We start from the raw sequence: 20,688 nt of genomic DNA, 5'->3' as shown, positions 1-20,688 counted from the left end.
AACAAACTTAATTAAACAGAAGTTGTTTCTCTCTTCTAAAATGCTCTCCATATATAAAATCCTAAGATACTTTTTTTAATAAGTCCACTATTCTATTTAGTCACTGCCATTTTGCGAACTTTTGGATGCTAGTTTTTAGCACTTAGAAGTAATTTTTTCCAGGTGGAATGGTGTTTTCAATATGAATAGAAAAAGTTGCCAGTAAATGTACTGTATGAAAATGTTTATTTCCTTCCAGAATACTTGAATGAGGGCAAAATTGTAATCCATTCATTATGGATCATTTGAGTAAATTCCTTGCAGGAGTGGAAAGATGTTGAAAAAAGACTTTAAATTTTGGAATATACTTGCCATATTAAAAAGTTTTCTAAATGAGTCTAGTTGGTTACTCAAATATTCTGTAGTGGAATTTCCAAATTACCACTTTTATGTTACCAGTCAGTGAACAGGAATTTAGTGTTTAATGCTTGGAAATGGAAGTGTAAGTCATGGATTTTTCCAAGGAAGGAATAAGCACACTGTAGGTATTTATTTTTCAGATGGTTGGCTGGAAAACTCTTACACATTGAATCTGTAAATAGCCCCTCTGTGATAGAGCACAGCTTTTTATATTCTATTTGAACATGTGTAGGCTACATAATGCAAGCATGACAACAGTTCATATATTTTAAGCTCCTATTAAAAAAAAAAAAATCTTGTAAGAGTCTATTCAGTCAAAAACCAGCTACTTTCCTTTTTGGCAGTGCTTTTGGAATCTGTGTTTAAAAAAAAAAATCATCAGTGGGTTATTTGAATCTTTTTTTAATCCCTCGGTGGAGTAATTGTGGAGTGGATAGCTTCTGTGTGCAGAGAAATGACTGAATTCAGCACTTTGCTTCATAGAAACCTCGCTGACGTCCATAGCTGATGCACACTTTTGTGGTTAAAACTCTGGATCCCTTGGCATTATGGCTTTCTGCTGAAAGGACATGTAGCTTCAGGGTACAGTCTGTAGTTTCAGACTTCAAATAAATGTTTGTAATTGCATTAAGAACTAATTTGAGTAGGATTTCTTCTTTATTCTCCTTTTGAAATAATAGCAATAGATGCAGGTAATCTTCTGGAAATTTTTTTTTCTTCTGTCATGTGAAAAGCTGTTGACTTAAGATCAAGAAAATTAGTAAGTTAACTGGCATTCATTGGAACAAGCCTCGGTTGCAATTCACATGTCTTTAATAGGTGAAATTTTTAAGTGAAGGGAGAAGAAATAAGGTTAGAACTTTAAAGAATTATTGATTAAATGGTGAACAAAATTGTCTCACAGGTTTTGGAGCTCCCATGAGGAAAGACTGATTGACTGTTTCAAACCATTCTCCAGAATTTTTTTATTCAAAAGAAGGTGCTCCAAAGTTGCTGTAAAGTAATCAGAGTGTAAGGCAAGCCAGTATGCTACTTCAGCAAATGTCATCAAAGAGTAATAATAGCTCTTAAAGATTCCAATCAGCTGTACTCCATCTGAGGGGGAGTAGTCCACAGAATGACACCTGTGTATTATCTTTGGGTGTAAGACTATACCCAAATTCTCAAAAGTCTACCAGAGTAATGTTGAGAAACAGCTTCTGGGAGGAGGGACCACCAAGACCACTGGTTTGAATAAAGGTAGCACCTTGCTGTTATGTTGGGGGAGTTAAGTAAATTATTTATTGCAGTGATGGCCCAAGCTGCCTTTTTTTACTTTTGTTAGCCTTGAGGAGTGTGCATCTGCTCTGGAGAAACTCCAGATCGCAGAATTTCAAGACCTTCCAATAGGAAAATACAGGTGGAACTGAGGAGTGAATCCTGCTGTGTCCTTCCATACTTACTACTGGTTTGTTTAACTAGCTGTGGTGAACTGATTTGATTTCCCAAATGTGATCATGGAAGATTAACTGCAGCTCAAAAGCTCTGGTTCTGTTTGAGTACAGTCAGATAGGAATGACTGGGTTTCCACCATCAGATGTCACTTACTTGTTCTGAAATTTTTGCTTAACATGTTATAGATGTGTCATATTGCAATGCACTCTGTGGAATCAAGGAGTAGAGGTAATGGTGCAAGTCATACCAAAACACAGGTTGGTGGTGTGCTCCTAGCAGCCTCCAAAATCATCAGGAGAAATGACAGCTGGCTTCAGAGTTTTCTTGCATGAAAGAACTTTGGAACTCCTTGTCTAACCAGTTGATCCAAAATACCCATCAGAGATCCTTGGTCACAGGTCTGGAAACCACTAAAATACTACCTGACTGTTTCAGAACAGATTTTCAAACAAAACCTTGGTTGCTCAAAGAAAAGGTAGTTAGGCTTCTTGAATTGGTTTATCTGAACCTTTAACATGCAAAGATTTGTGCTTTATAATGGTAACCCTTGGTTTAGGTGTTGAGTAGGGAATAAAGATAAGCTGACACAGATTCATTCCTTTTGCTTTTTCTCCTCTGTACTGACCTTTTATCATTATCTCCTTCATTATCTAGAATGTACAAAGTGAGATAAAAATATCTTGACTTTTTTTGGTCGTTTCAGAAAAGTTTCAGTGGGTATGGAAGCATATTGAACCAAAAATCCCACTTGCCTTTTAGCCCTGCTGTGATGATCAGTGTGTGTTTCATAAAGCCAGAGCGCCAGACAAATATGTTTTTTTCCTCAAGCAATATTTAAAAGACTAGGATGCTGACATCAAGCTTTTACTCTAACAAACATGTTATAAAACATGTGTATATATGTTTAGAAGACTTAGTCTTTAACATATGAATCTGGATCATAACCCTGCCCAATCATGTCAAAATTGAGTTCTTAAAAACTAAACCTGTTTTGTAAAATGTATTGTCTTCATCACTGTACTTATACATGTATATATCAAAACAGATCACAGCTTACTGGCTTAGGTTTTTTAAATCATAAACCAAATTTAGGTTCAGTGTTCTGTTAGTGCTTTTCATTTATGTTGTGGATGCTGCATCTAGCTACAGGGTGGAAAGCAGGAATTTTGAAAGTGTGTGCTTGCTACTGGAACACCTGGATATTGGGGAGCTTTGACCACCCTGGCTTCAATTTGATAGGGTTTGAATAAAATACTCTCAGTTGTGGGACTGGATTGTGACACACTGCTGGATCACTTACTGGGGTGTTCTTCCCTCTTACCATGAGAGAGATTTGGGGAACTTGGTTTCTGTGTCTTTTGCTCTACATTTGTTCTTGTAAGCTGTCATGATGTGATTGTCTTTATGCAAGAAATTCCATTCTTCACCGCTTCTTGTTTCAGCTGCTGAAGATGGTTCTACTTATGCCACTGTCAACATTTAAATATATCTAGGTTAACACTAAAGGCCCATTTCTCTGAAATTTGGTCCCTGTTCAGTCTTAAAACATGGTATCTTTTAGATACCAGTGTACAAGCCCAGCACCAACAGTTCCTCAGTGCCCATTAGCTCACCCTAAAGCATAGGTGATGTGCAGAGGCAGTATCAGAGTGCAGCACTCCAGCTGTGGTAAGTGTCAGAATATGTATGACGTGCTTAAAGAATGTATGAATCCAAATCAAAGTATGTGCCCTATCCCCTGGACCTCTCCCTCTGCTGAATCTAACTTATAAATAACTTTACAGCTGTTCCCACTTTACAAAACAAAGTGTTCATCTTCAGAAGGTGCCCCCTTGTTCAAGAAATAATTATCTGAAGGGCCGTTTTTGTTTTAGTAGCTGATGTGTATATCATGTCTTTTCTTTCTTTCTTAAATTATTTCATCTTGCAAGTTCACCTATCTGTTAATTACTGTCTAGATTATTTTTTTTCCCATGCTGGTATTCAAATAGATAACCTTGAAAAGGTCAGATGGCTGATGATTTTTCCTAGTTACAGTGGTAGGAAGGATACCTCATGCTTCCTTTATTTCATAGTTACACAGTGCTTATGAGATACTACTTTCTATCTTGGGGGGTGCGGGAACTTTTTTTTTAACAAAGAACTTCCTTCAATTCTGCTGTAAATAGTTTACAGATGCTTTTTCTATAGTATGCAAAAATGGCCTGTTAACACATTTTGGTTTAAAAGCCCTTGTTCTTTTTTAGTTCATAATAAATATAGATGATCTTTGGAGAATTTTCCCGTCTTTCCACTTTTTTAATCTCCACTCTGAGGAAAGGATTTATATAGATACCTATATTTATAGAAGCCTTCAACAAGTTTAAGTTAGAAGAGTTGTTTAAGGATTTCCTGCCCTTCCCTTTCCATAGTTAGCCTTTTCTAGTGTGGCATGTGCACCGCTTCTGTGATGAGTTACAGACTATTCTATTGTCCCTGCCACCTTTTCTTTCCCCTTTCTGCCTTAAATAGAAATAAACAATCAACACTGCAACTGCATCTGGCCATGGGAATGATCTTGTTTGTATTTGTCTTGGTTAAAGATTATCATCTTGGTCTTTGGCTTTTTATTTTCTGGTGTTTTTTTTTTTTTTCCTTTCCCTTGCAGCTTCCCCCCCCCCCCCCCCCCCCCCCCCCCCCCCCCCCCCCGCCAACCATGTAATGGATTGAACTATAATATTGCTGGACAGTCTTTTTCACGTATTTTCATATACTTTTAAGAAGCATCTTGTTGAAGTTTCTTTTGATTACTTGAAACCAAATTCTCTCTCTGTGGTGGGGGTGAGGGAAACATTTATGATTGACCTTGCAAGAACTTTATCCTTCCCTTTTTCAGTCCCCTACCCAATTACTGCAAAAAGACTTGGTGTTTCATGATATGCTCTCTCTCCTGTGAATACATTACCTGTAGATAATTTTGTAATTAAAGTGAATAAGTTAATGAATTTAAACAGAAATAAATACAGGAGAAATAGGTAGAGTTTTTTGAAAAACTTGTTTTGATTGGCATTTATCCTTTTATAATTTTAGGTATATAAAGGTGTTTGAGTCTTGCGTCTTAAGCATGTATACTGTCTTAATAAAGGTGCAAAATCTTCATAGCTTTTCTGCTTGCTTTTACATGTTTTGCCTAAAATCTTAGAAAATGGTCACTCCTGCTCAGTTTTCTGTTTGGAAGAGGATAAGGTTTTCCTGGAACAGCTAAAAGTCTAAACGAGAGGTGGCACTGCACCCCAGATACATGGGCTTTAATTTTTATGGTCAACTGTGTCTAGCTGTGTCTATCCACCATAAGTATCTATGCTAACATGCAAAGTATGCTAGTGATAATTGTGCTCAACTAGTGCTCTGATAAATATTGCTGACAAGTATTCAAGCTTTATTTCTGAAAAGTTGCTTTTTAGATATGAAAATATTGTCCAATAGTTCAGAGTTTTATAGCCATTGAATACTTTTTTCAAATGGCGCTTCTATATAGTAGTGACATAACTTGATGTAGTACAGACAGGCTTTTCTTTTGTGTACCCTATTATATGGAATCAAATGCTTAAATTTTGTTAAAACTGCACAAATTTTTGTCTCTATTTTTATGACTGGAAATTCAGTGACTAAAATACTTGTAAGCGTATGAAATAGTGAATGGTCATGCGTTTGCTGTTCTACCTTATAAACAAAGTTAATGAGAGGAGCTGATGATGACAGTCTTAACTCCATGCTTCATGCCCCTTTTTCCATTTTGTCATTGTGTGGGTGTTACCTTTACTTAATACACTGCACGTAGCTCTGTGTAATTCAGAAAACCAGTTTGTGTACTTGTATTGCTGTGCTCTGTGTGATTTCTTTACTGTAAATAAATTTGTAGCTACTATTTGTGCAGTTTATTCCGTAATACTAAAGACTCTTTTTCTGCTTGTTAAAAGTGTTTTGTTGCAGATTTCTGATGATCTGATGAATGCGTAGAATATAAAATCAACGAGTACGCAACTTTGAAAAACTTAAAGTTTTTCATAACCACAAAGCAGAAGAAACTGGCCATTAACATTTTCAGTTGTATGATAATTTTGACTCCCTTCTCCCTGTGTTTCTGATCTGGGTTTGCCTGGCATGGAGAAATTTGTACGACTGAGTTAAGGGCTGTGTTACCACCTGACTGCATGAGTAGGTGTATAGCTGTTCCAGTGTTCTGGATTAGACATCGAGGTTGCCAGTCTCCCAATGCTCAGGTTATTGTAAGGATTTTGAGGAGAAAAGTATACTTAAGTATGATTGATCTGCCAGTTAATTTTACTTTAGAACAAATCCTGTCAGACTTGCAGAAAGAAATCATGTGCAGGTTTCCTTTCAGTCATCTTTGTTTTGGGGGGATTTTTTTTGGTGGGGGAGGGGGAAGGGGTGTTGATTCACTTTTGGCTAGTAAAATGATACTAAGAACTGTGCAGACATTTTAAGGCAAGTGACTTAACTCATTGCCCTCATTCCTGGCTCTTTGGTTGAGCCAGCCGGCATTGATGTGACTTCTCTTGCTCATCAAGTAAGTTTCAAAACAAACACCACAAAACAAACCTCCACATAAAAAACCACGTCTTGAATCCCAAGGGCAGGGAAAAGAAGGTTTGCCAATGATGGAGAATGTTACTGTTTCCTGATGGCAGTGTTACTTTGCAGAGCACCCTTAAAGGCAGTAGAGAAAAATACACCATCAAGGACATGCTCATTAGCCCTTCATATGTTAATTTGCTTACTTTTTCAGTGGGTCTGAGTTCTGGGGATTTTTTTGTTTATACCTGAATGTGTGATGAAGCCACACTCTAGGTTAGTGTTAAGTTCTAGAAAGGAATATTTATTAGCTTTTCCCATTCTCTCCTTCAGCATGCCTGTCCCATGCAGACGCATAGCACCCCTGCTCCTGTGCTGATGGAACAGTGCAGGTTAGAATGTCATCTGAATTCAGGTGTGTGCTAGTGCATGCAGAGCTTACTGACCCTAGACATGCATGGATAGCTGTGGAAGCTGTTTATGCTTTACTGCTGCCCCTCCCTCTCCTTTCCCAATCACTAGGAAAATGAAACCAGTAAGTATGATTATTCATTCTAGATAACTTCATAGATGTTTATCCCTGTTGTAAGTAAGGGCTAAGGCAAGATAATTAACATGAAGACAGGAATAGAAACTATATGTTGATAGCAAACGATCAGCAAGTATATATAGCGGGAGTGTGGGGATTACATAAAGAGCACCCTCCCAGGGCAATTTTAAAAGTCTGCCAGGGATGAGAGAAAAAAATGGACTACATTGTTCTGATTTATAGCTCGTAGGTGATCATTTTATTCGATTACAGAATTACCAACATGTTTATTTTCATGTTAATTTTCTTCCTCAGATTGTTAGCTTTGCTAATGTAGTTATCGGCAATAAACAGTCATTTTTGACTTGCCTTTTTTTTCCTGCTTCTGTGGTCTCATTTCTTCCTCTTCTGTGCCTTACCTATTTTACTGCATGCGGATATTAAATTATAGAACTATTTATGGCATTCAATCATTTTGTGTTCCCACTATTCCATATACTCATTTAACTCCTTTCTCCTTTCACCCCCGAAAGTAATCAAAAAATGGTCTCTTAAATTTCTCTGCCTGGAAAGTGCTGCTAGTGGAGGATCTGTCAGGTGCTATTGATGTTAGGGAATACTTTAGGTCTTCATTGAGCATCTTGTCTGCAATTTTTAGAACTCAACTTTTAAAACTTGAGCCCCAGAATCTGTACCTTTCAAGGGGAAGGTGAAGCCTGAGAAAGCAGGGCTGACCATGTTGTCATACTATTCTTACCTGTTTGGTTTCCCTGATTCTTGTTGCCCAAAGTACAGCAGCATCCCACTGCACTCAAGAAGTTTGTGTTCTTTAGTATCAGACATTATCTGGTATCAGGATAAAAGCTTATATCTTTAAGCAGGTGACCTCCCTGCCCTTGTTCTTTTTCTGTAGGTCACTAGGGAGTCTCAAAAAGGAGACAGTGGCAAACTCTCTGAAGACAAGGAAGAAGAAAAACTGCACTCTGACAGCATCGGAATATCAAATCCAGAAGTTCTGATAGTCTTGCCCTGTTCTTGTTCCAGCCAGTTCATTAGCATGTGGTTAACAAATGTTACAGGACCTGAACACCACAGAACAAACATTGCAACACTGTCAGGATTTTGTAATGGTTGTTTTGTAGTTTTGACTCTTGGTTTCTACAATAGATCTCAGGGTTGTCAACATAATGTTGCTGCCTTAAGTAAAACTTTGTTAAATGAAGCAGGGGTAGTGAGATTTTTTTTTTTTTTTCTTTTGAGAAAGTAAGTCCTTTGGTTTGTTTTTTAGTAATTCAAGGTAGTTTTATTTAATCCACTAATTGAGACATTGTAGACTGCGGTTTTGTTCCAATAGATCTTAGCAGTAAGGATTTTGGAGCACTTCAAAGTGATTTTTTTTTTTATTTATTTTTTTCCCCAGAATACTAGTTCTCGGTTTATTCTTTGTTGTGAATGGAGTGTTAGTATGCAACCATCTTTTTTTGCCCAAATTGTTTCTTTAAGAATGACTGATGACACAACCTTACCAAAAAATAACAATGATAATGATAATGGAGCAGACTAGGACTGGTTTCTAAACAGGCAAAGTAAAAACCTAGTGTGTATGAGTAGAAGACTTAAATCTGGAGAACACTGTGTGAAAAAATTGTTTTGCGAGGTGTTAAATGTTCTCAGAAATGGTTTGTTTACAGCTAACACAGTAATACAGCAGGCAATAGTCCTGGTTTAGATGACAAAGTTATATTTGAAAGATGGCTATAGTAAGACTTGTAAAATCATTTTCCTCGGGCCTCAGTAATGTATAGGTGGCCTTGAGGATAGCGATCAGAGGTATTTTTAATGTCTTACTCTTCGTGGGATCTGGGCATAAAAATGTTAAGTCGAGTTACAAAGGGATGCAAGTGCCTAGGATTTACTTGTCCTACTTTAAGCTGTGAAGTCCAAAATAGGGCTTTTGAAGACTTGTACAATCACTGGACTGCTAGGAAGCTTTGGCATGCTTAGCTATATAAAGGTCTGCAGCTAGGTTGACAAAGCCTTCGTTCTGTTGAGCAGCTCAGGGCATACACAGGAGGCAGTTTGAGGCTCTACAAAAGAAGTATTCTTTCCACCTGTCACCCACAGAGATGCTGCAGTCACCTCAGTAGCCTCAGAGTATGCCAAATGACTCTGACTCAGTAGCAGGTTAAAGGGGGGACCTTCTTTACTTTCTTATCAGCAGCTAAACATTCACCTAGGGTGTGGAAAGCCTGTTTTCCTTTTATGCTCAGGTGATTCATGGCCATTTTTTCCAGATGAACATCCTCACCACTGGTCTGTGGAATCATGCTTGGTGCTTCCACTTCCAAAGTCTTTAAGACACTTGATGACCTAATTCTAGGGCAAGGGCAGGGTTCAAGACATACTCGGCATGATTTTCTGTGTGAGCTCAGGTGGTTCACTGCTTGGCATGATAGCTGTTTATGAATCCTCTTCTTAAGTATCTGTGCTTCTGGCTACAGGTCATGAATTTGGGAACTCAGACCTGTTCTCCCTGTATGTGTGTCCGGTCCAGATGTTGGCAGCGTTGAGTGGCTGGATAGCCACCACATCCCATTGTCCTGGGAACTCTGGGAGAGGAAAGGAGCTACTTTTTCTTCCTTTCTGTCCTTCAGGCACCCAGTATGTTGGGAGGCTTGTTACCTATTACTTTCTTTTGGAGTTGAGTTTAATCTCACTGACAGCATCTACACCAGTTGTTGAGTTTTCCTTCAGAACACCTTCTCTTTTCCTGAGCTGAGCTTATTTTTAAGTGAGGGCTTCTAAGGAGAGGTTCTAGGAAGTTGGTCTGAGTAGTCTTTTCACGCTAAGGTAACTTTTATGCTAAGGTAGCTTTGCAATAGCAGAGAGTTTGACTACTAAATGGGGATTTTAGCCTGTGGCACAGTAAGCATCCTTAACTTTAAGCAAGTAAGTAGAGTCCATGGAAACAGAGAAGGGTCTTCATGTGAATAGTTATACATGATTAAATATTTATGAAATAAGGTTTTAAACTTATGACTGTCTATTGTTTGCAAGTATTTCATAAAACTTGATGCTTCTGTCATAGTCCCATGTCACAGTAAAATGAACTAAATGCACTTACAATTTTGACTTAATTATAAATTTTTATCTGAAGCTGCATAGGAGAGTTTCAAATAGCTTATAAAAGCTCAATCTTAAACTTAGTTAATTACTTTAAATGTTAATGGTTTTTTTAAAAATGGTTCTTGATTAAAAAAATAAACCAACCCACACAAAAGCAAAACCAAAAAAACCCAACCCCAAAACCCCACCCAAAAACTTGTCCTATGCTACTTTTGGGGAAATGTTCTGAAACTGGGATACAAATAAACCAGAAAATATCAGCAGTGTGGGTTTCATACCTTATCACTGCTATTGGTAGTTCAGGTTGTCTCGTAAAATCCTAACAGCAGATTTGTGATGAAGCTCCTGTTAAAACAAACCAACCAACCAACCTCCAAAACCCCACAACCCCTAACCATCCCAAAACAAAAAACCTCAACAGTTTGAGGCTTGGAATGAGTTTTTAATAAAGTGAGAATGGTAATTAGTCCATATAGTTGCTTTGAAGAAAGCTTCAAAACGAATTCTCACTGTAATGGAGGGAAAATATATTTTCCCAAATCAGTTCCTCCTAATCTCGAAGTTTCAGTCCGTGTATTTTTTCCACAAAATTACCAAAAGCTATTGACCTGAGGGATTTGTTTTCCGTTCCGAAGTCTTGAAATTTTCCTCCTGGCTAATTACAGCCTATTACTCTAGACTTTGGTCCTTTAGCAGTAACATTTTCCATCTTAAGATGGGTTGTCCCATTCCAGTGAAGAGCATGTTGTCTGAGTGCTGAATGGAATTACTACCAGTGGAAACTATGCTGCAAGAGGCTCGATAAAGCAGCTGCTGTGCAAACCTCAGCTGTTTTTTCCATCCTCCTGAGCACTGGTAATTAGCATAGGGAAGCTGACTAATGTGCTGACGTCACCTCTTTCCAGTCGCAGCTTACATTTTGTTCCTGACTGCCTCAAAGCATGCAGGACTTTGTTCAGGAATTCGCTGTCACATACAGGATGCTCTGAAACCCCTTTTTTTTTTTTTTTTTTTTTTTTTTTTTTTCTTTTGAGGGGCTGGACTTGCTTCCCTTATAAATGCTGCCTGCAGGACCAACGGCTTCCTTAAAAGTCATTGGTTTCTGCGGAACAGCAAGTACCGCTTTGGTGAAGCACAAAATGCATTTTAGAAATTTTAACTACAGTTTTAGTTCTCTGATTGCCTGTGTGGCAGATAGCGATGTCTTCAATCAAGCAGAAACAAGGGTATGCTTTATCTTTTGTGTATTATTTCTGTGAACTACTGGAATACTAAAGTATGTAGGTGGTGTTTCAAATTGTTTAAAATATGAATGCCTTGATAGCTTTCTGACTTGTAAGAAAATTTCAGTTTGATATAAGGGTCTTGGGTCTTGTAAGTCTGCAGTAGTATGCTTTGATGTGAATGACACTCACTGTGGAAATTATTAGATCTTAAGCTATGTGTTTTTGAAAATTATCAAAAGTTTAACTCCAGATTTACTTGACTATCTCTATAGTGTATTCTTCACTTGCATATGAGTTTTCAGCAAATGTTTACATTATAGTTTTGGTAGTAATAGTCACATAATTTATAGTACACTTTATACTTTTCATGGGATTTTTTTGGCTGGCACTGTAGTTAAGAGCATAGTGTTAACAGTATAAGAAGTCCTCTCAGATTTATATTTAACTGATTAGAATTCATATAATGTAAGTAATCCAGCCCTGATACAGTGAATTGTTGACTGCTAAGATACCTTAAGGACAAAAATAACATTTTATTTAGTGTCATATTGCTAGCATGACATTTATGACCTCTATAATTACACACATTTTAAAATACTATATATATTGAACAAATCTTGCAGGTAGTCTCTGAGTTTAAATGTTGAATGTGAACTTTGAAATGCAATTTAGCATGGGTTTAGCTTACTTTACATGGTTGCATTCAGCTCTCTCTGGAGTACAGGAGGCTAACAAATAGAGGCATTGTGTGCCTGTATTTGACCGGGTCCTGGTCTTGTTTCAGACCTCATTTTGAAGAAGCGTAAGTGTGGCTCAGCAAGAAGCAGGACAGCTCTGATATTTTCAAATATCTTTGAAATACAGTGGTTCTGTGTACAGCTGTGGCGAGTTTGTGAAGCAGAGCTTTTCAGGAAGGAAGATGAAATTTTGAAGTAATTGCTGCCTCCTTATGTAATCTTTGTTGCTTTTTTTCCTACTAATTCAAAATGTAACAGTAAAAAAAAATGAGGCAATGTGATTTTGCATACTTGTTTATTTTGGCTTTGTACTGAAATTCTAGTAAGCTTTTATGAAGGGAAAATATCTGAAATCTGAATGCTTGATCTATTGCCATCACTGGAATAAGGCTTGTGACTGGTTACTGTATTCTCAATGTGAGCCTGAAATGCTTTGCAAGAGCATGGCAGCTTCAGAACCTCCAGCTTCTTTCTCCTCCTTTGGTCTGGCATCCTGAAGTAAGAGTGGAAGCACTCTTCGTATAAATGATATGAAAAATAGCCAAGTCAGGTTTGCATAGATGCCCTAGGAGCACAAACGCAAAGTGCAAAATGGAGATAGCCAGCTGTTGGTAAAGGTGCTTCAGTCTTTTCATGCAGACAGGACAGCAAAGTAACTCAGCTGCAGATCTATGAAGGTATGAGGTTTTGGTCCAGTTCCTACTCTTACCACACAGTCAAAACAGAAAGTGTGTCAAAGGCCCTTCAGGAGCTGTATGGTTAGTACTTAAGATTTTTTTAGGAAAGATAGTGGGAGCCTTTTTAGAATTCAGTTCCAGAAATAGAAAAGGCTATTAAACTAGAGTTCAGTAATGATATGTTCATTTTCCTAAATGAAAGTAGCAGCTATTAAAACAGGAGATGTTCCTGAACTTTATTATGCATGCTGAGTCACCAAAGAAAACTACATTTACCTTGCAAATATGCTTTTTTCATTTTCCTCTATTGAAACTGTTGTGTCGGCTTCCTTGAAAATTGCACACTTAGACAAAGGCATGCTTGGCAGACTTTTTTCAAGGCCTTTGGATATTAATTTTGTAAGACAAGCATTTCTTTTCAATATCTTACCAATACTAGTATTTCTATTATGTCATTAAATCAGAGTGTCATGTCCAGCACTTATTAATGACAATAATCTATTTTTTAATAAGGAAGCAAAAAGCTGCTATAGAGAAAACAAGTGATAGGTTAGAAAAATTCATGGTAAAAAGAGAGAAGAAGAAAACTAAATCTAAGCTGTTATAAATACATCAATATTCGAGAGTGGTAGTATGCCCCTACTAGTAACTGCGATTTATTTCTGTATTTAGAGAAAATGTAGTGTTGCATATTCACTTTCTTCTCTGGTCCTTTCTTTTCAGGCCAAATTTGAATCGCTGTTTAGAACATACGACAGAGATATCACCTTTCAGTATTTTAAGAGCTTCAAAAGAGTACGAATAAATTTCAGTAACCCTTTATCTGCAGCAGATGCTAGAATCCAATTGCACAAGACAGAGTTCCTTGGAAAGGAAATAAAACTGTATTTTGCTCAGGTAAGTCTTTTTGTGATTATCTTTACAAGGTACTAGAGCATAACTTACTCGTGATAAGCTTCCACAGGTCTTCAGTCATGCTAATGAACACTTAATTTTTTCAGTTTGATTAGGGAATCACAGATTGTTCCAAAGCTACAAGTACTTGGAGGCTGTTGTATGTCTTGCATTTATGTCTCCCTCTGTATTGTTTTGATAACCTTGGGGAAAGGGAGTAGATGATAGTAATCGGTACAGTCAGAGATAGCTTAACGGGGAGGGGGAAGCCAAGTGTGCGCTGCCAACAGTACACGTGCACACACATGCATGCTCAAGTAGTATCTGAGGGAATCCAAAGTGTAGAGCTGCATGTTCAGGACTCCACCTGTTGATCCTGCTCTCACTACTGCAAATCGTTTGTTTAGCACACATTTGTACTTGGAGATCGCCATCAGTGCAGCTCTATAGCTGGCTAGCATCTGCTGCTAAAGATGTGAAACTCTCAGGTTCTGGTAATCTGGGTGCTTTTTGGTAGCTGCTGTGTATTTTCCTCCGTAAATTTAATGGGAAAATTAATCTATGTGTGTCTGTTTCAGATGTCCCTAGGGACAGTCCTGAAGGAGCCAGTTTATTTATATACCTTCTAGAATTCTCACCACTCTCACTTGTGGTAATGAGTTTCAACACCATTTGTCATTAGGCCTTAAAGCCCATATCCAGCTTCCTCCTACTTCGGTATTTTAAGGACAGATACTTTCTGGTGAAATTTTTTGTAAAACTCCATAATGAGAAGATGCGGATGTGCATACTTCATTGCATGTTTCATCAGAGTTAATGAATGTGGTGGCTTGTCTGTATTTTGTATACTGGATCTTTCATATAGCTCTCTTCAGTAATGTAGTTACATGCTGCCACCTTGAGTGCCTGTTACAGCATAACATCTATCCAGACCTTAAAATTCCTCATGAATGATGGACTCATTGATAACAGTGAAACAGCTTTAGCTTTTATGCTTTTTTCAGACTTTGCACATTGGAAGCTCACATTTGGCACCACCAAATCCAGACAAACAGTTTTTGATTTCACCTCCTGCCTCTCCACCTGTTGATTGGAAGCAAGTAGAAGATGCTACTCCAGTTATTAACTATGACCTTTTATACGCTATCTCCAAGTTAGGACCAGGTAAGAAGGAGTAGAAACACTACAATTTTGGTTCAATAAAACACCCTTTAAACTTTCTGAATTTCTAGAACTTTTCAAATGAATTACTATCTACCAATTAAATTTGTAATATCAGAAAAAGTATTAGTAAACAATAGTTTCTTACACACATAGTAATTCCACAGGATCACTTGTAGGGCCCAGACCTCCACAATGTGATCTGTTTTGTGATTTGTAGAGAGCACGAATTTTGCTTCAATAATATGTTAGCTTGTTCATCAGAATTTTCAAGAAGCATTTCCTAAAAATGAATAGGCAATTGTGTAGTTACGTACCTTTTGAAGGGATGGAGAAGTCCAGTTTCAGACTAAGACAATGAACCAGTTAACAGCTGTGTAGCTCTGTGCTAGAATTACCTCTGCATCTGAGATAGTACTATCTGTAGGAGGGAAACAATCACTATCAACCTAATTTTCTTTTGGAGTTAAGAGGGAGAAGTTTCTGCCAATCCTTGCTCCTTCCAATTTTCATCTGCTGCAATGGAGAGAAAAAATGGCCACATTTAGTAGCAGTATCAAAGAGAATAAAAACTGCAGTTTGAATCATTTTACTGTAGTATTTTTATATACCTGTTTACCTACAGACTTAGAGAACATGTCTTACTATGTCAGTAGTAAGGGGTGGAGAAGAGGGTAGGGCAGAACTTCTAGCTCCTCATGCATCAGCTTTCTCTGTAGTAGCTTATGGTTGACTGTATCCTGGTGATATCTAAAGCTTACAGTGAAAATAACATGCATCTCACAAACCACTAGGGAATTCTTCTTACCTGTGAAATTCAGCCCTTTGCAGTTTGTGGAGGGACAAAAATCTATGCTTCTGCTGGCATAAAAATTGGGGTAGATTATTGCCAGTTTTTAATAAATACTGTCTTTTAAATGGTGTGTGAATTATAATGGCAAGAACAATTTATAGGAAAGATATTGCAGTTAGAAGTGGAGGTATAAAATGCTGCCACAAATCATTTGTTTATACAGAAATATGTAAACTAAGCAGATGAGCTGCATGCTGACTTACTAAATGTTTTTATCAAAGATTTTATTTTCCTGAAATCGGTTTTTGAAACAGAAGTCCCATAAGACTGTGCTTGTCAGAATAAAAGTTGTTTTTGATGAAACATGTGGAATGAATAAATAAATAACATTACAGCTTACTGATTTTATGAAAGATCAGAGCTTCTGCCATGGGTGCTGCTTTCTTTGCTACAAGCTTTCCTTTTAAGTTTTAGCAATACCAGAAAGAAACCTGTAGGCCTTAAAAGAAATACTTAAGGGCCTACTAAGCAGTAAAAGTTGGTCCTTTTTACCCTGAAAGTTCTGTTATTGAGATGCCCTGCAGTAAGCTCATTGGCAGATCTGTGATCCCTTTTCCCATGAGATTTTTTTCATATATATTGTGAATATTGAGCCCTACAAAGCTCTGCCTCTTGACTGTGATGTTCATTGGAACATAGAGTTAATTAATGACTTGGTACCAAGGAGCCAGCAAGGGTTACTCTAGCACAATGACTTGTGTGTTTCTGAAAAACTGGAGGCAAGAGCCTTTTCCTCTGTGGAACTGCTCTTTGTGCCAGTTTCCCTTCCTAAAGTTCTTGGGGAAACAGAGCAGAGACCACTTCAGAGCCTTGGCACACCAGAGTGTGCTGCTTGCCACAGGTGTTAGCTCTTTTGAACAGCTGATGTGGTCTTAATGGAGACTGTTCTCTCCACTGAGATGTAATGAGTATAAAGTAACAAGAAAAAGAATAAAGGGGAGCTGATTAGGGAAGTGGTGAAAAGAAATAGTTTGCTCTTTCTCTGATCTAATGTAAAATTGAAAATTTTAAACCCCTGGTTAGATTTAAAAGCATTTCTTTATATTATGGAAAAAAACAGATTTCAGATCAGTGGTCAACAAAATTTGTATCATAGCACTTCTACACACTGGCTGTATTATATCCGAGTGTTTCATGTTATATATGCATGAAGCCTGCTGTCTAGTTCTGGTGTTCCACAGAATGCCAGAACGGTGTTAGAGCACCTCTGTGTGAGGTGGGAGGAGCTGCATCCAGCTTTTTAAACACCGAAAGCTTTTGGGGGGAAGGAAGATCCTGTGAGTTTGCGGTACAGTGGATGGATGATCTTGTACACTTTAAAATGACAAATACCCACCAAGAAGACTTATGGCTGCTCATATAAAATGCTTTCTTGAATGCTTAGGGTAATTCATGTAAACTTGCTTTTAAGAGAGCAGCTGAGCTATGTTGCTTTGAAAACAGAACCTAAATACTTCTGGATGGTAAACGTGACTGTTGGCAATGCACCTGCCTGCACTATCTAATGCATGATCAGGCTTTAATCATCAGTGTATTACTTACACATTTTTATGTATTCCTTTATTTTTAGTAATTTCTTTCGTACTTTTCTGCAGAATGGATCCTCTTTAACCAGTTTGCTAATATTTTAACTTTCAGGAGAAAAGTATGAGCTACATGCTGCAACTGACACTACTCCTAGTGTTGTCGTCCACGTATGTGAGAGTGACCAGGAAAATGATGTGGAAGAAGAAACAAAGAAACCCAAACCAAAAATTATTCAGACGAGGAGGCCAGATTATACTCCTACCCATTTAAGTTGAACTGCTGTTGTTTTTCCAAGGGTTACAAGTAAACATACGCAAGGGAAACATTTACTGTGGAAATAGCAGGTCACAGGTCTGGTGGCAACAGCAGCAGTTATACTAGGAGAAATTCCAATATAAGTTTGCTCAGAAAAAATGTAGGAAGTTTCATCCTTATTTTTGATGCTGCAGGTTGATGGATGTCATGAGTGTATTCCCAGATCACTGGGAACAAAAGATGGGCAGAAGAAAACGTTTTGAGACTTAACAGGACAAACTAGGTTTATTTTTTTGGGGGGTACTGTAGGCTGTTCCATTATAAAGCAACAGGGGGAAGCTTTCTTTGTTCTGACTCACATAAATCCTCAAACTAATAGGCTAGTCATTGTGTGGAATACATAGCGATAACAGAGGTGATTTTAAAAGATTAAAGTATGAGAATTGTAAACCTTTTTCTTACAATAGATTTTGTGCATGTGGATTCTTGGTCTTCTAAAGTAACTTTGCATTATTTTCTATAGTTTCTCACATTTTCTGGAAATCTGGGAAATTGTTTAAAGTATTTATTATCTCAGCATCCCAGACTTACTACTAGATGTGTATATACATATATATTTATATTTGTTTTTATTGGCACTCATTTTCCAGCAGGCATACAATTTCTTCAGCACCTTATTTTGGTGCTATGTAACTTGTGCTTTTAAAATTTTAACCTTTTAAATGCCTATATAGGGTTTTATCTGGCAAAGTAATGGAAAAATGTGCAATAGGAAAGTTGTTTAAATAAGTTGATTTTAAATTATTTAAGTTTAAATAATTTATATCGTCAATAACATTTGTTCGGTAGCTTTGACTTTCTCATTTGGAAATAAAAGTACTCTTAAATGTATAAATAAAGCTAATGTTGCATACTCACAGCAATGTAATTTTTCAGTGAAAAAAATGGTAATGGAGAGACATGAACTCTACTCAGTATGTGAATCTGCATTGTTGTGAGCAAAGGTTTAACAGTGATTGAAAAATTGTACAGAGTGTGTAGAACAGCGAAGAGAGATGGAGTGCCTTTTCCTCATTCATTCCTGATGTGAACTGTTCTACAAGCTGCACACTTGTATCTTTTTCTACTGGCTTTGTATGTTCATAAGTATAAACTTTCTCAGCTTTGCTTCCAAAATAAGCTGGTATTTAGAAATGCTTAATGCCAAGTAATGATGCGTACTTAAGTAATGGGTGTATGTGGGAGAAGCTTTAGGGTTTTTTATATGTTAGTGTTTAAAGACAGTAGCTCATGACAGAAAAGTTTAGAGGAAGAAAGAAGACAGAAATGTATTTTATTACTTGTTTTTTAAAATGGAGATCCTCACTTTGAAATAGGTTTCAGTATTTTTTTTAAAAGGTAGTAACTGATATCTGTGAGAAAATTATCACTTACAGTTTTAGAAGTGGGATGTTTGAAGCTTCTCAATATGTTTTTAGAAATCAAAGCATGGTTCTCTGGTTTGCTTTTGCCACAGTTGGTCTGAGAATTAGTTTTGTAGCTGGAGTTCATATACAGAAATCCATTCTGTGCCATTTGAAGCAAGCATTGACTTAAATGCCCAGGTTCACACCTTGTTTTTTAAATAAATGATAGATATATAGTAAAAAAAAAAAAAAAAAGTAAGATGGATAACGAAGCCATTCCAAGCTGTGGTGCAGTGTAAACATGGTGTTATTGAAGACCTGTCATTATAGTAGGCAAAATAAAAATTGCTATCCTGTGACCACAGAGAGCAGGAATATATTGAACTTCAGTAATATTTGCAGTTATGGTCTTGTTCTGATTGGTATGCCCTGTAAACTGAAACAAACACTGGTACTTGGTGTCTGTCAAACCTAACTCAAGTGGCACTCTCTCCATCTTAACAGTGTTAAGGAGAGCTAATGCCATGTATAGCTGGAGCCCTGTTTTATTGACATGGGGGTGCATAAGGTTATTTTGTGTTACTTAGGTGTAATAATCAGCTGGATACATGTACTGCTTATTAACACACAAATAAGTAAAATTGAGAGAAACTTTGTAGATTTGCCACAACTGCCTTTAAGCCTTTCCAAGATTTTTTCCATGTTTCTCAAATTACTGCTGGAATTGGTGTTTCACTTCATTCAATTTAAAATTGTTGGAATAATTCCTGTTCTGTCCTTTTCCCATCTTTTCATGATTACCAATCAAAGCATTAGTTTTGCATTAGAAACCCAGGTACTTGCTGTTCTGTTTCCTAGCAATCCTAAGCAAGCAGTGCTACCTTTCAATTAAGAAGAACAGAATGTTAAATACTAATATGGTTTTCATCATTTTAGTACACTGACGTCTGCCTAATAAGGTGGGCACTAGAAACCGTGGAAGTCTTGGGATGGTTACAGTGTGTTTCCCCTTCTGATGGTAACTGTAAGCAAAGGTTGTGAGACAGTAACTTGCCCGAGTTTCTGGTTGTATATCCTGGCTTGTGCCACCTTCTGTTATCATTACTACAGTGTGCTGCTTGCTTTTTCTGTTGTTTTTTGGGGGTTTTGGTTTGGTTTTTTTTTTAATGTTTAAATGAATGCTTAGTTGGTATTTTATACAGTTGTATAGTATGGGGCATATTTAAATTAAAATATTTTGTTGTCTTCTTGTAAATGTTGTGGTATTTATGCATGCAACTAGTTGAAGATTTTGCGCCAAAATCTGAACTTTAAGCTTCCAAACACTTCAGATTTGAAAAAGGTAAGAATATTGTCCCAGGTCACATCCTTACCATCCAAATGATCTATTCAGAGAAAAGCTTTCCAGCCTTCTGCTTAAGAGACTTGCATGATCTCAATCAAAGTATGAGAATCTACTAATGAATAAAATACAGTCCAGAGTATTCCAGTTAAAAACAGATTCTTCTGTGCCTGAAGTTGACATGCTTCCTAATAAAGGTATTAACATCTTCCTATTCTGTAGTAATCCCTGTGCATTCATAATATCCTTACCAGTTTTCTTCTACAACATGAATAATTCTATTTTTAAAGCTCTTGGAATATGAAAATATATCAGCATTTAAATGGCTTTACCTTGTAACTCTAAATCTTTGTGTTGCAAAACTTGTTACGCAAAAATGCATTGAAGGTTTCACTCTCAATGTGGATAGAAATCCTTTTAGAGAAGAAAGGAGTTATTGATATTAATGCTCATCATTCTTCTCTACTTATGACTGGGAAGTACTGATGTTTGTAAGGATTTGTTTTATACACAGAAGTGGTTTCAGATAGCAAAGTGCTGCTGCTTA

At 37.2% G+C, this 20,688-nt stretch overlaps 1 protein-coding gene across 4 annotated transcripts in view; it reads left to right on the top strand.

Annotated features, from left to right (window-relative positions):
* RCAN1 (regulator of calcineurin 1) overlaps positions 1-20,054 on the top strand; it is a 42,321-nt gene extending 22,267 nt beyond the window's left edge. For 3 of the 4 annotated variants that reach the window (XM_030020205.2, XM_030020207.2, XM_041124826.1), the window contains exons 2-4: positions 13,427-13,600; positions 14,602-14,761; positions 17,250-20,054. In XM_030020205.2, the coding sequence (XP_029876065.2) occupies positions 13,427-13,600; positions 14,602-14,761; positions 17,250-17,413 (498 nt within the window). In that variant the 3' untranslated portion in view covers positions 17,414-20,054. Of the gene's footprint in view, positions 1-10,986; positions 11,290-13,426; positions 13,601-14,601; positions 14,762-17,249 lie in introns of those variants that run through there. The other variant, XM_030020206.2, reaches the window with a different exon arrangement.
* The last annotated feature ends 634 nt before the right edge of the window (positions 20,055-20,688 follow it).

This window comes from Aquila chrysaetos, chromosome 7 (assembly GCF_900496995.4).
Source record: "Aquila chrysaetos chrysaetos chromosome 7, bAquChr1.4, whole genome shotgun sequence".
Classification (NCBI taxonomy): Eukaryota; Metazoa; Chordata; class Aves; order Accipitriformes; family Accipitridae; genus Aquila; species Aquila chrysaetos.
The sequence above is the reverse complement of the archived record's forward strand: the minus strand, read 5'-3'. Positions and strand labels throughout refer to the sequence as shown.